Genomic DNA, 15826 nt, shown 5'->3' with positions numbered 1-15826 from the left:
TTTCATGTATGCTGTCTGTCTTTAGGTATAGGCAGTTATGATTTTACGTTACGATTAAGATTCTGTGATTTTTATTTATTTGTCTTCTTTGGTTGAAGTCACCAAAATTAAAGGTAAAAGGGGGGATTTTAATTTAGTTACATTTCTTGATTGAATTAAAAAATTAAGCTTTAACTCGTGATACCAAATTCTGTGCTTGACATAGCAGCCTTTTCTGTAGTATTAGAAGTGCTTGGTGACATAGAAATATACAAATTGGTACACTTTTAGATAAACACATACATACGATGATGAATGATTTTAAATGCACTTATTTATTTAGAAACTTGAAAAATAATACTAGTGATCTAAATAAATATTTTAAAGGTTTTAAGTCAGGTCTGATGGATAAACCGATTGCAGTACATAAACTGTACGCTTTGTTTAAGGGCTTCATGTATTCATGCTGTGTAAAGTGAAAGAATTTGGTTTTGTTCGCAATGATTCGTTGTCCCGCCCACCTCGTCGTTCGTCAATTGGTCCCTTTGTCTGTCAGTCAAGGGAAGTCGGAAAGGTGTTGTTCTCCGTCTTTGGCAGGTATGTCGCCAACCGAGGGCCGCGGCGACAGATACGGGTCGACGGTTTGTTCCGTGTGTCGTTTTCATGGTTTAACACGATGAGGTGCTGCTTAATTTTGAATGTAACGGTGGCCTCGACGATGGACGGACAGAACTGAAGCCCGTGAAAGTAGCCTAGCAGTCTGCTAGCCAGCGGTTCAGAAAGCCATTGTTTGAGTTGTTGGCTAACATGGCAACGAAAGCTACCGTTAGCAGCGTCGGCTAGACGGGCTTCCGACCGTGTTATTGCAGCAGATACTGGTAAGCGGGTTTGATCAATACTGCGAACGTCATTCATGTTTACGCCGTATTGGGAAAAAAAAACTGCGGGGCGTTAAAACGGCCCGTATGACCTTTGCTTGTTAATGTTAGCTTCTGGAATTGTACTGAAACCATCCATCTCCGTTGTCAGGCAGCTAGCTAACCGAGTTCATGTCTTCCTACATGGCCCGTGGCTGCTTCTGTGGGTTTGTGGTCTTTTGTATACAGTTGGATATGGCTGAAGGCGATGTGTAGATGTCTTTGTCTTTAAAACTGCAACCTAACAGGTTCCTTTAGCGAATGGGTTGTTTTAGAAACTCCCTAATGTCTGAAAGAGTACACCAGAGGCCTCGTTTACCGAAATTTCTTAGACTAGACTATTCATATTCAGTTTTTATGCAATTTATTTGGGCTCCACTGGTTACCAGCAGATAGACGCCTGTAGGGTCTCAAGTGAAGATGACGTGTTACGTTCAAATGGCAATCTGGTTATAGTACGTTTTGAATCAGTTCAATCGAAACGAAAATGACAAATATACATATATTGCTGGTCTTTGTCCCTTCTCCCCCCCTTTGTCTGTTTCTCTTAATAAAACTCATCTCACACAGGTTCTATCCTGGATGATGCTCTTTGAGTCATGTGACCGAAGAGCTGTGCTGTCAAAGGCTGTGGTCAGTCACAGGACACCTCATACCAATAATAGGCTTATGTAACACATCTGATCTTCTTGAATTTTGGCCAGGCCCTTTTAATGATGTCCTCAATATTTTATGAGAAGGTTGCATGTGTCTCCTGATACTAATAACATCCTTTATCTTAAAACAGTTGCTAAATAATTACAAACACAACAATGCAGTTTCGCAATTAGGACAGTTTTTCATTACACGTGCAGTAATGGCTGATGTAAATTTGTATACTACCAGTTGTCCATCATTAAATAAACATCCCAATCATTAAAGCAAGAAAAAAAAATGGTACAACATGCACGTGTAGACAAAAATGACCTTGATGCTTGACTGTGAATGCTCAACCAAATAGTAAGTGCCAGTGCTTCTACTTCTAAGTTGGTGTTGATTAAATGAAGGTTTTTCCACACTTCTGTTGTACATATACAATGACAATAAAAGGCTATGCTATTCTGTTTTACATTGTGATGTTAACTTGTTGTTTCTTTCCTCACAGATGTGGTCATCTTGCATGATGTGCGACAGTTGTGAGGCCACTGAGCAATCTCTCTCTCCCTCATCTGGGGGCAGCCCCACCATTTCACCACCTTCCTAAAGTCATTCTCCCACTCTGCCAAGATGACCGACAGGAAGGAGCCTCCCTTCTTCAATGACGATAGCGTGGGAGCATTTCAATATAAGCTCCCTTTCTATGACACTATGGAGCTCTTCATAGAGACACTGACAGGGACCTGTTTTGAGCTGCGTGTGTTGCCCTTTGAGGCTGTCATTTCAGTCAAAGCGAAGATCCAGCGATTGGAAGGTACGGAGCTCGCTAATGTTTAGTTTGTATGTTGCGGTAGTTTGCACTTCAGGGTAGGTTTGTTATCTTACAACACATATTATTGCACTGATTGGAAAAAAAATTGGATGTACAGATTATTGTAAAACCTTTGACATACATTTTGCCATCGTATTAGTCAGGTTTTTCTGAGGTGTGCTGCATTAATCTGTAGAGACAGAGTTACACAATACTGGATACTCTATAATTTTCTAGTTGTTTGTATTGTTGACTTAAATTACAGATTGTTATCGAGTGTAATGAAGCTTAAAAATAAGTGGGGGGAAAAGTATCAAACTCAAGTTTACACTGCGTTTTTGCAATATTTATTACTGTATGACCTGATTAATCTTGATTGGGGTTGTACGGTTTAATTTGAAATCTGAATTATCCCCATGGATGAAATTGGAAAAAATAAATCGGGAACGATCTGTCCTAATTAAAATCCCATGCCTCATGATCCAGCATTGGGTACTTGTTAAACTTACGGTCGCTCTGACCCAGAGCATTGCTATTGTTCCAGTTGTTTGTACAAAATGAGAGCAAAAGCGATGAGCTTGCTGAGTCACATCGCCAAACTAATCTACAGTTTGTAGATACACTTTCCTGTGACATTCAAAACTATGTGAAAAGGTCAGTGTGTTTGCTGAATTTTCCTTATGTTATCATTACCACAACAAATCTGCTGGCTTGTCTCAAGAGAAATGGCAGAGACACCAAAAATGGACAGAGAAAATCTGTTCTGTGTTAGAAAGAATTTGGCCACATGGATTGTATTAGGACATAACTGTTTGTTTCCATTTATACAAATACATAGAAATCTTTTTTTTAAACTCCCCCCAAAAATTTAAGGTTGCTTAGTAAAGCATCAAGCTGACCTTGAGTATTTGCATTCCTCCCTGCTATTTTTCATTTGTGGTCAGAAAGCCCTCTGCGTGTGATGAGGTCTGTCAGCCAGGCCTGCGTGTTTGTGATTGAGCATATCACTCTGCAATGAAGAGACCACTGCTTGCTCACTAACGCTGGCTCACCTCCAGCACCGGGGCAGTGAGTTCACTGATTGTGGGCACAAAGAGCTTCCTGAGAGCTTCCTACTCATACACTGCTTCTTATTCCAAGCATTACCTCTAGAGATCCTTTGTATTCAGTAGCCTGTCAGTCTTGTACTGGAGTTTTATTATTTTGGTCCCACTTGGAATAATGTTTCAATTTAGACACGTATCCAATAGTTTTAGATACAACATAAGCTGACATTGTAGCTCATAAATAGATTGTTTTTATTTGCCTCCATGTTTTAGTCGTCATTGCTTCTGTGATTGCTTAGTTTTGTCTTTAGGGGGCAGACATTAATCATCTTTAGTCATGTGCGATTGCTTGTGATTGGAGCATGTCTGTCAGGTAATTGAACTTTGTCTATCAAATATGAACAGGTCCTTGTCAACTTTGGTTGTTTTCTCTCCTGCCTTCTCTCTGACTGTAAAGGTATCCCCGTTGCCCAGCAACACCTTATCTGGAACAATTTGGAGCTGGACGATGAACATTGCCTACATGACTACGGGTAAAACTGTTCTTCCTGACCCTTTGTGTCCTTCAGAGCACTGCTGTCAAGGCAAAATCACAAATACAGGGGAGCTTGTTAGAGCAGTTACAGACAGGAAGCATTTAAAAAATTTTCTGTGAACATTTAGTGTCATTTGGAGGTGCACATTAAAAGCCTTCCTGCTGTGGTGGTGACTCACTTATAATTCACTTCAGCATGCTGTAGATGAGCCAGATATGTGGCATTGGGTGAGACAAACAGCATATTTGGAGAATTTGCCCTATCCACTCTTGTCAGTTTATGAGATGCAGAACTCATCCTTCAGTGCTCTGCTGGCTGCAGATGGTGGTATTGTTATGAATGCTTGTCACTTAATTTTCCACATGAACAGCCTCTGGTGAGATCTCGTTTGGCTCCCCTATCACACTCTGCAGCATGCTTTTTAAGTTTGTGAAGCAGAGGGGTAGAGTAGGCGATGAAACATCTGCTCATATGCGCCAAATGTTCCAGTGGGATTCCCGTTCCTGTACTTAAGTTCATCTGGAAAACATCCTGTCCCTTGAAGTGCTGTTTACTTTAAATCAGAGCCTCTGCTTCAGAAGTAAAGCATTTTACCCTCCAAGTACATGCATTATTTCCTTTTCTTTCATAATATTTGCACTGATATTACTGGTATGGCGTTTATGTATTAATTATCATTTGATTTGTGTTTGCAGCATTGCAGAGGGCTGCACTTTGAAACTGGTCTTAGCTATGAGAGGAGGCCCAATTAACACCAGGAGAGGTAAGAAGACTGACAAACTGTAGTCAGTGTTTTTATGCTTTTGGTTTTAATCTGCTTCCTTGTTTTTATTAAATTACATAAAGTGTCTTGTTTTTTTGCAGTTTAAACCCCCTCTCTTCTTTTGTCAGTAACCATGGAGGATCCAGTTAAAGAAGTGGCTGACCTGATGGACAGCACAAAGGAGGAAGGCTGGGAGAAAAACCTGGCTAACAAGCAGGTCACGTTTGTGGTCTATCGTGAGGGAGACCAACTAAATGTCTTCCGTGTGGTCGACAGGGGAGATGGTACCCTGACCCCCGTATCTGAATCTCTGAGGTTGTCATAGTTTGTTTTATTTTTGATTTTATATGATCTTTCCACATACTGTAAATATGCACACAATTTGGATTGTGATTAGAAATTTGTACTCTTCATGGTCACATGATTATGCATGATAATAACCACAGCAGAAATGTTTCCGTTTCTTTTTAAAAACAATTCAATGTGTCAATGTGTGAAGTATAATTATACAGACTTTGTAGGATATTTAGTTTTAGCTGTAGATCGTTACAGCTGAATTTATGGGCTTTTTTTCCCTTGTTTTTGTGTCGATTAAATGTTGTGACACTGTATTGCTAATGTGTTTTTGTTGTCGTTGGTTTTTTTTTTATTTCTCTTCCCTCATTGGGTTTTCCAGTGGTGGCTCTGTGTTCAATGTGTATGCCGAAGAAGATGGAGAGAGTTCTACAGCTGCACAGCAGAGCCTTGAGAACTCCATCACTATGACCAAAATGAAGCTGCTCAAAGCCAAGATGGAGGACATGAACCTCAACAAGAAGGTAGGAACCTTTGAGATCAAAGAAAATCAATGACATTTTGTCATTTGTCTGACATATTTTATCAGGCTGAGGCATGATACCCTGTATGCGGAAGTGAATATATAAACCTTGGATTCATTATCTGTGTTTGCCTTATGCGTACAGAGCTTTCTGTATTAAGATGTAATGCTCTTTCACAGTCTTTGCTGCTTAATATTTTGTGTTGTAATTTTTTGATCTTTTTTTTTAATCAGGAAAGGAATAAAATCAAATTACATCTAATAGTCTAGTCACTTTTGATTAGTTCTGATTATTTTAAAGAGTGATAATGATATTTTTGCATGAAGCCAATATGAAGCACCAAACACTAATTTCCCTTCGTTAGTAAGAGGGTAGAGGTTTGTTAGATTCAGCTGTGCTGGCCCTACATTTTCTTTAGCACTCATCAAATTTACGCAATAATCTTAAGTCTAGTCAGTAGTATGATGGGGGTTTTTTCCAACAGGGGTAAATATACACTTAAGATAATCATCTGATATAACTCTGTCTATTCATTTCTGTCCATGTCTCTGTCCTGTAGAAGTCTGCAAAGGTAAAACCACGGGCCCCTGTCAGCCCCCATCCCTGTGGCAGCTCTTTTGGACCTTCCAACACTCGACACCATCATCGCCTCTTGCGCTCACTCCCTCAGATCAACCAGCCTTGGCAGTCAAATGCCCCTCTACCTCCAATTGTAGACCATGAATCCGTAGACCCTTCTCTGGCCTCTCCTGCTGCGACCTCTGCCCATCTGCCTATCCCTAGACGACCCCCTCCCTCTTTCTCCTCCCCATCTTGTTATATGCTTCAGGAGGAGGAGCCATGGGAGACATGCCCACCTTTTGCCAAGATCCGCCCACCTCCTAAAGTGTCCCGGTTGGACATTGGCAGCACTAGGTTGATGAGGGACTGCGTATACCCTCAGCTCCCTCCATTGTGTACCAGGGGGCCACCTGATGCCACATTTGACCCAGTTGAACCTGTAGGGGAATCATTTGGGCTGGGTGTATTGGACGAAACTGTTGGGCTTGTAGCACCAACTCAACCTGGATCTCCATTTGGTGACTTGTCAGATCCTCTGAGTCTGGATGTGTCCACCCAGCCAGAGGGAGGTTGTCAGACCCGCGAGGTTGAGGCTCAGCACCAACTGCCACATTCCCCCTCCCCCGTTAGTCCCTGGACACGTGGGACAAATGAAACTCTCACCAGCAGAGCTGATGGGACACAGCTTAGCACATCCTTTCATATCAGCCCTCCCTCACCATTACCTGCCTCCACCTCACTGACACCTTCAGCTAGACTGTTGTCTCAGCCTTTTGAGTCCACACTTTCCTGTTTACAGCCTAATCTTCAAGCACAATCCTCAGCGAAACAAGGCAGCACATCTCCTCACCCTTCAGCCACCTTGTCAACTCATCCACCACGCATTCGTGGTGTTAAAGTAGAGTCACCTGGCAAAAGGCTAGAGCTCATCTCTAAGAGGGAAGCAAGAAACATCACTAAGGTGGCAAACCAAGCATATAAGGAGCCAGTGGGGTCTCTCAATAGCTCGGAGCTCTTGGCTTCTCTTTCCACAAGGGCTCTAGACATCAGCAGCGGCAGCAGCAGGGACCGTATTGGAGAGAGTGTGGGACTTGCACTGGCTTTGTCTCCTGCAACTGCCTCAGGACAGGGCAGCCGTGGCTCCAGGCTGCCATCCATCCCTGCTGACAGACTTCTGCAGGATGATCACATAAGGCAAATGTCACCATTACCCCCAGCATCAGCTTCTTACATGGTGAGCACAGATAAGTGTCAGCATTAGCTGCTAAGATTGAAATTGTGGAATTGAGTTACCCTAAAAAGATTTATTTTTTATTTTATTTTTTTTAGTATTTGTGTGGTTAGCCAGTCTCATTGAAGTCTTGGTTCAGTGTTTTTTGCTATGAACGTCACACTTTCAGGACAGCAGCTTTTTCTATTGCAATTATAAAAAACAAACTAAGAATATCTTTTAGAACATCCCTTTAATCCCTTCATGTGCTGGGACTATGGTAAACCATGTAGATGGATCCACTGTGCTTGAAAAACTGACACAATTTATTGATAACCTCTGGCATCATTTTATGCTTTATGTTCATTCAAAACAATTTTTAGAAAATCACATTTTTTTTTGAAAAGTTGAAGGCTGCAGTTGTTTTAGTTTTACACCCTTAAAAAAACATTTAATATTTCTGCTCTTTCCTCAGACCACCAGCACTCTTGCATCAGCTGGAGGAGTCATGACTTCATTTGGGACTATAGGTAAGGGAGACGCAAACGACATTAGCGTTTATGAAGTACCAGCTTAAGAAATTTTAGCATTGTTGTGGTTTGAATGGACATCTGAGTTGTGAATTTTGAAGCAAAGTGCAACATCATTTGCTATGCACTGGTGGTATAGATTGTAAATGAACAGTTGTGAGTTAACATGGCGTCCTTTTAAAGGCGCAGTCACACACAGACAGTGTAGCTGAGTAGAAGATCTTAGTGTCTACTGTGTCAGCGCTACAAGAATTTTAATTCTCCAAGCAAAATGCTGACTTATTTGTAGTTGCTACTTTGGTCTGTTAAAAGAAAATATGAATTAATACATGCGGACCAATACACTGAATAATGAGGGCATGATTATCACAGGTGGGGGATTGAACCACATAAAGCTGACCTATGAATAATTGAAGCATAAAAAAGACACCTAATGAGGAACCAGTATTGTGCCTACTTACAGCTGACAACTTCGCAAAAAAGCAACTTTAATTTGTATCTTTGGACACTTTATTACTAGCAGCATAGGCATAGTTTGGGCCCAAATGGTGGGGATCTTGTCATAATTGATGGAATTATGAACACAGAGTACTGTCAGATTCTGATCCACCACGCAGTACCATCTGGAAAGCAGAGCTTTGAATGTACTTCAAGAAGCCTGGAGTCCTGATGACTATGTAAATAAATTACAAGAAAGCTTTCCTAAGAGAATTCAGGCTGTTAGAACTGGACAATCTGTTTTTGCCTGACATACTATATGTCTGCTGTGTCTCTTTTCCATTTTCCTAGCAAAAGAAATGAGGGGCAGCTCAAGACTTTTGTACAGTACTGTGTACAAAATTGTGTGTGTGTTTCTACCAGGGATAGGGTAGGGTTTTTGTATCTTTTTGGGGTTTGACCCTTCCATGTTGATGTCTTCAATCAGGATCTGAAAAAGTAGGGATAGTTTCTGTATATTATCACCTAAAGTGTTGCCTCAAAGTTATCAAGTGCCTCCTTCATGGTTTCTTTAAAAGCAAATCTATCTTCCACTTCAGTGTAAAAAGAGGAGTCCTGTACCATCTACCTCAGTACTAATGGAGGATATTCTCACATTATAAACAGTATAGTACTTGGCATTCAGCTCAGGGGTTCTCTTGTTTTCTCACCAGTCCTTTACATCATTCAGGGATTTTGAAGAAAAAAACCTTTATAAGCTCATTTTGAGATTATTTTTCTTTTCCTATGGCAAAAAATCAGTTGTTTACGCTTAAACTGAGAAATCAAATTTATTTATTTATTTTTTAAATTTTGGGGTTGTTTAGAAAAAAAATGTAATTATTGAAAAGCTTTTTGATTTTATAGTGTTAATTTAGTTTTTTTGTTGTTGTTTTTTGTCATTTTAGCTTTGACAGGACATAGCAGAGAGTAGGCAGGAAAGCAGAGACGGAGTGGGCTGAATGACAGGCTGGAATTGGTTTAAGCAATACTCAAGCTCAAGCCCCTGCAGCAAGGTCTCTAGATTTTGTTATATGCAGTTGGTCAGTCAAGTGAACTATAGAGGTGCACTTTAGGTTGTGTGTGTCCTGAACTGCTTTCCAGAGTCTTCCTTAGAACAAGGCTGGTAAAGTTATGGCAACACTTTCTCTTATGACGCTATTATTTCCCAGTAATAAATTAAGTTTTTAATTTGTTACTCCTTAGCTAAATGAGTGAACCAATGAGTGCACGAGGCTTCTACTGTCTGTCCCTCCCTACACAATTCACAAGAATCACTCTGCTTCCTTTAATATTGGTCAGAATTTAATCAAACTTGAACACAAAGATCAGCTAATGGGACAGTTTTGCTTGAGCACCCGAGTTATGCTCAAGGTCACATTTGTTGTTCCTGCAATTTTAATTGTCATTAATTTCTATACTTCACACATTACGGTAACCTATAAATTGGATCGTGATCTACTAATGATTGTGAGCTAGATAAGCTACTGAACATCACTGATCTGGTTGTAGAGCCTCAACTGTCCAATTATAAATAATTATATAGAAAATACATAGGGCCTGTGTATTAAAACTCATTTCACCTTGCATGCGCTTCTGATTTATGAAGGTATCAGATAAACCAACTTCCACAAACCTCTTACAGTTATCCATTAAATCACTGGAACCTTTATTCTGACACCAGTGACTGATCTATGGCAGAACATCAGAAATGCTAGTCTCCCTCTGCTGTGTACACACAAATTTACATATCAGCTCCCCTGAATTAAGTGAGCACTATAAAGATTAGAAAAATGAATTGGGAACACACTTAATTAAATGTAAACAATATGAAGTTCGGCTTACTACAGAAACACAATGTGGATAATGTGAGTGACACTGGCTGTAGCTGAACACTGTCTGGTAGCAGACACATGATGGCATACAGAAGAAAGCGTACAAAACAAATAAAAATCCAATCCCATACCCCAACCTGCTTGACGGCAAGCTTGCTGTACTTTGATCACAGAGCCGTCAGTTTTATCTGTATGTTCCCACATCCCCTTTGGCTCACAGAGCTGAATGCTTCCACAGACAGGATTATCACGGATACACGCTGACAAAATAGTGTTTCCTGACTAAGGAAATGAATCATGCATTTTATGCTGGGTTTCTTCATAGAAAGATATTTGATGCAAAAATGCAGACTGTTTGCTTTTTTTTTTTTTTATTGCCTAAAACTATAATTACAACAACACATCTGGTTTCCCTCATTAACAATTTTTACAATGCAAACTTTATTAAAACCAACCTTAAAATAACTGTGAAGACTTGCTTAGAAACTCTTGTTAAAATAACACAAATGGGATTTTTGTTTTTACCGGCTGACATTGCTGAAATAATACACGATACGAAAATAACTCTATGCACTCAGTTAAATGGCAGGAAAAGGGTCAGAGAAAAACCCGATGGCTGAGCTTTCTGAGACTGAAAAACATATTGCGTTTTTGGTCACCCTCCAGTTCGTGATGTCACAACAGGTGTTTTGCCTTTTGACAGCTGATGAAAACAGCTGCTTGATGTGCCTGATGCAGTTTAGTGAGAAGCACAACATTCCCCAGAGCATTAAATGATGAGAAGTGCTCTTTTCCTCTTTTTTGGGACTCCTGTGTTGATCGAGCATTTTTATTCCTCTGTGACTGCTGTGATGGATCTAACCTGAGCAAATCTGAAGTATAGGGAAGGTTAAAAGGGTCTAAATTACAGGGAAGTGATTTGTCAAAAAGTGAAAAATGTGCCTAAGATATTCAGTTGCGCTTTGTGCACACATTAAAAAAAAAAAAAAAAAAGCTGGGAAACATACCATCATGATGTGCCCTGTTGTTTGATTTTTGTGATACCTGTACATTAAATTGAAATCCATATTGGAATAATCTTTTTATGCACTCGTTTCTTAGTACAGGGGTATATTATATTCCCTTTTAAAAGATAGTGATTTGTAAGCATCAAAGAGAACCTCAGTTCCTTAGTGCTGTTGCTGGATGATGGGAGATATGAGCATGAAACATCTAAGACCCAGATTGACAGCAAGGAGGATTAGAAATTTCTTCTGCAAACAATAATTAACCACAAGCGCAGATAAGCTGTCACCTAAGAAAATACAAGTCGGTGGAGAAAGGGATGGTTATTGATAAGATTTTGGAAAACTACCAGTTTTGAGGCTTCAGCTGGATGGGAGATGTGAACGGCTTTTAGGGTTAATGATCTGTCTGTGTTAGGCTGATGTGTTCAATGTAAGAAGACTGACTCTTGCTTTTTATTGTTGGGTTTTTTTTGTTAAACATACATGATTACAGGTCCATAATGGCTCTGTAGTTTAGTGGTTAATGCATTTGCTTGGCAAGCAAAAGGTTGGTAGTTTGATTCTAGCGGGAGGCACAAATTCTCTTTTGGGAGTTGCCAAATCAAACGTGGAGTTACCCACTGTGACGAGCAAACAGCCAAACGTAGCTTTATGAATATGGGTCCATACGCTTTTGGCTTGCACTGTTTTGTCTGATCAGCCGTTCGTCTCTGGCAACTGTCTTGTAAATAAATAGTGTTTCCTCTTCTCTCAGGCACTCCAAAATACCACCTACCTCCAGTCAAGGCTCCCACAGGCACTAAGAAGAAGAGCTCAAAGCACTGCTTCCTCTGTGGCAAGAAGACTGGCCTGGCCACCAGCTATGAGTGCAGGTACAAGTACCAGCCGCATTTCCAGCTGCGCTCACCCACACAGTTGCTGTCTGCCTCTAAATCACATCTCACCCCCGGTTTTGTCAGTCTCGTCCTTGAAGCGAGCCTTTTAGTACAAAGCAGTCTTTTCGTTGTTCGTCGTTTTGTCCTACTGCCATATCCCCAATGATAACACATCTCTGTGCGCTGCTTGTTCTGTCACAAGTTATTAGCTTTATCAAAGTTTCTCCTCACCACATTAATATGGACTACTTGTCCCTCTCGGGCCTTGTCCAGGGCGTACACACTGAATCTGATGCAACACTGTGTAATCTCTTAACATTTAACACTTGAAGTGGTTATGTTCCCAACTACCACTTTAGTCAAACTGTAAGCCTTTGTGATTAAATGAGTAATGCAATTTACTCTGTTAGTGCTAATAAATTAATCAAATTGGAGGGCAGAAGAGGTGTAACCAAACTTAAGGAACTGTTTATTAAGGAAAGAAAATCTAGACTTTGCATTTATACATTTATACAGCAAACAGCCTGCTGAAGGGGGATTTTGTTGTTTGTTTTTTAATTTACCGACTATCAAGTCTCAAGAGGAATATACTATAAAAATATATATTTTGCATACAAACTTGAATGTCTATTTAAATCTTCCAGGTGCGGTCATAACTTCTGTGCAGTTCACCGCTACGCAGAGACACATGACTGCACTTATGATTACAAGGGTGCCGGACGGCGCTTTCTGCAAGAGACCAACCCCCTTATCAGTGCTCCCAAGCTGCCTAAGATCTAAACTTGCAACCTTGTCTCAGACGTGGGGATGAGGAGTGAAGAAGTTTAAAACTTGCAGGATGGAAGCGATTCTGCAAATGAATTTGTAAAGGAAAGAATGAACTTTTACACCACTGTGTGCTCTTTTTAATCAGCCAAGTTTGCTAAAATTTAAATAAAATATTCTGTAAAGCCAAGTGTGAACAAACCAGTGGGCTGAAACGGCACAGAATTATCACCTCTTGATAATGTGAAAGTGTATTCCCCCCCTTTTTTTTTATCTGTTGCCTTTTTTTTTCATTGCATTAAAAAAAATCTGTGCATGTACGTAGGTAGTTTTTGCTAAATATATCTGCTGCACGTTCAGACATACCTATTTTAGGCTTTTGTTGGGTTTTTTTGTTGGGTTGTTTTTTTAATCGGGGCGACTTCATTTGACAAGTCTTTGAGAGATGCACTTTAGAACTATGATATTTATATATTTGACTTTCCTTGTGAGGGAAAGGTGGCGTACGTTTCTGTGTTTGTCTTACTGTTAGTTGTCCTCTTCAATATTACTTTTTTGTATTCTGCACATTTAAATATCTTTCTTACATGGGCACATACATACCGGCATCACTAATGAAATCTTCCTAAAAAGAGAACCGTACACCCACCTAATGATAAAATACTTAATATTTATTAATGATTTATTTAAATTACAGGTTGGTTTTTAAAAATAGGGTTAAGTATGCAGTGTGTAGGTGTGGATGTCAGTAATCTGTTTGCCTATTGAGTAAACTGTATTAGGAGTGGGTGTTGGTTATGGTATTTGTGTCTACAGTGAGGTGGTTGCCATTTTAAAAAAAAAAAAAAAAAAATCTTTTGTAAGTCTTTTTTTATTGCTCAGCTGTTTCAAAAACTTTAAATGCTCGTAAAGTATCTACAGGGGTTTGATCTAATAAAGTTTCTTTCCAGAAAGTTTCTGTCTGTGCGTCATTTTTGTTTGGGTGAAATCCAACAGCTGGTCTAAAATTATCATTCTGATAGAAGACTTTGTTTTCTTGAGGGAAATGCTTATTTCACCCTCTTACCGGAGCTCTTCTTGTCATTTCCACGCAGTGTCTTCAAGCTTCACTGTTTCAGTTCCTCAAGATTTGCAGACTGAATATTTGACCTTTCTCTCCCAGTAATAGTCCTCATCACGGTGCTGTGAAGTATGAGGGGAAATGGTTTCTGTTTCTTGTCATTAAATAACCCCTCCTGCCGAGTCAGACCCTCAGCTAGCTCCTTAGTGACAAGTTGAACATTTTTAAACCTCGGTAAATGTATAAGCTTGCCTTCATGAGCTAAGTTACCGGTTCATGGCAAGCTTGAACCTTGGTGGTTCCTGGGTTGTTCCTGAATATCTTTTTCTCTCATCTGACGGTGACAGTTTGGGTTTTCTTCCAGACCTTGATAAAGTGGTGACACATTCAAATAACTTGCACTTACAACAAGGTGATCTTGGAATCTGCAGTTCTTTAGAAAAGGCTTCAAGAGACCTTCCCAGTTTGTCCCGACTTTAAATCCACGGTTCTCCTTCTTAAATCTTCACTGAGTTTCTTGGACTTTCCCATTGTTCTTAGTATTGGAGAGTCCAATGACTGCTGTCAAACATATCCCTTTTTATGCTGGTAAAGAGAAACTATCAGTTGTACTCAGTCATGATCACCATCAAGAAGTTGATAGGCCTTGGACTTGTCAAGTTAAAAGACACTGTAGGAGCTTTGGCACCACTGTATACTTTTGACCATGTGTGGACTAGGGAAATCCATAATAAATTAAAAGATGGTGACCCAGTTCTTATTTTTAAAGCTTTTAAACATGCATGCTGTACAACCATTCCACCGTGGCAAAAAAGAAATCATTAAAAGCCCAGAATTAGCATGACATCCATGCCCATGATGAGTATATGTAAACTTTGAGAGACAAACACAATTAAATGTCTTTTTGTTGCCGCACAGTTTTTATTTTTTATCATATGCTTGAAGCTTTCTGATCTGGTTGAGACATTAAAGCAAATTGCTTAAAAGCGTTCTGATCACATATTTAAATGTCCACCCATTAACAATGCTCAGAGAGAGAGCTGTAGTTTTACACACACACACATCTGAAATACAGGTTAATCCTGTGGAGTGGGGCTAGTTCAGCAGTCAGTAAATATGAGAACACTCTTATGTTGCTCAGAACAGAAATATGTTGTCTTTGTTTGCTTGTGATTCACTCCGATGAAATGAATGAAAAGTGGGGGGCTCTATTTATTATTCACTTTACTCCCACTTTGGGTGCTGTTGCTGTGAAGCAAACAAACCCTGTCCTGAGTCACGTCTCGCTGTTTTCATCCCCACTTTCCTCCTTCGTGTTGCCTGGCTTTGATCTGCTATAATTGGGCTGTGCAGCATATACTGCTTATTCTCTCCTGGCAGATAAATGCACCTAAACCTGGAGATGGGCAGGTACTTTTAAAAAAGTAAAAAGGATGAAGTTTATAACCTAATAATGCATCAGGCTGATTTCATTTCAAACTCATCAGTGCAGCAACAGGAGGGAGTAGATTGGTGAAAGTGGTGAAACTAATACATGAAAATGTAGTTTTTAGAACATTAAACGGAAATTAGCAAGCTACTGGCTGAGTAGTCAGAGGTGGATTCAAGTGGTGGTGATGGCCGCCATAGGCTAAAGTCTGGCTGCTGCGTGTGCCGTCTCATCAATGCCTTTCATCGCTTCTCCAATTCTCTGATTTATGACCAAATATGTGCAAAGCTCATTACAGTCTTATGAACCTTAGCTGTAGTCAGGTGGGAAGTACAGTGTGTGTGTGTGTGTGTGTGTGTGTGTGTGTGTGTGTGTGTGTGTGTGTGTACACATAATAGCATCAGCGTGTCAATTGCAAACATGTTGTGGTTTTTTCCTTTTCATTATTTTGGTATACACAAAGTTTTATCAGTTGATGACTATATGAAAAGCCTACTCTGTAAAATTGCTGGTAGTGTCCTGACCTGAAATAGTGGCTGACTTTCACAGCCTGTTGTGCTGTAGCATGCAG

The 15826-nt window shown here is 40.0% G+C and overlaps 1 protein-coding gene across 5 annotated transcripts; it reads left to right on the top strand.

Moving 5' to 3' along the window:
- Positions 1 to 523: 523 nt before the first annotated feature.
- zfand4 (zinc finger, AN1-type domain 4) lies at positions 524 to 13712 on the top strand. 5 transcript variants are annotated; one of them, XM_063491057.1, is made up of 11 exons: positions 524 to 857; positions 1467 to 1529; positions 2041 to 2346; positions 3847 to 3922; positions 4621 to 4688; positions 4817 to 5003; positions 5365 to 5506; positions 6066 to 7301; positions 7753 to 7807; positions 11881 to 11998; positions 12646 to 13712. In XM_063491057.1, the coding sequence occupies exons 3-11, from the start codon at positions 2163 to 2165 to the stop codon at positions 12779 to 12781; spliced, it is 2202 nt and encodes a 733-aa protein (XP_063347127.1). In that variant the 5' UTR covers positions 524 to 857; positions 1467 to 1529; positions 2041 to 2162; the 3' UTR covers positions 12782 to 13712. The 5 variants fall into 5 exon arrangements, with proteins under 5 accessions (XP_063347127.1, XP_063347125.1, XP_063347126.1 ...); XM_063491055.1 differs by lacking the exon at positions 1467 to 1529; XM_063491056.1 differs by having other exon boundaries at positions 1467 to 2346.
- Positions 13713 to 15826: the final 2114 nt, after the last annotated feature.

This window comes from Pelmatolapia mariae, linkage group LG13, assembly GCF_036321145.2.
Source record: "Pelmatolapia mariae isolate MD_Pm_ZW linkage group LG13, Pm_UMD_F_2, whole genome shotgun sequence".
Classification (NCBI taxonomy): domain Eukaryota; kingdom Metazoa; phylum Chordata; class Actinopteri; order Cichliformes; family Cichlidae; genus Pelmatolapia; species Pelmatolapia mariae.
This window is presented reverse-complemented; position numbering and strand designations above follow the sequence as displayed.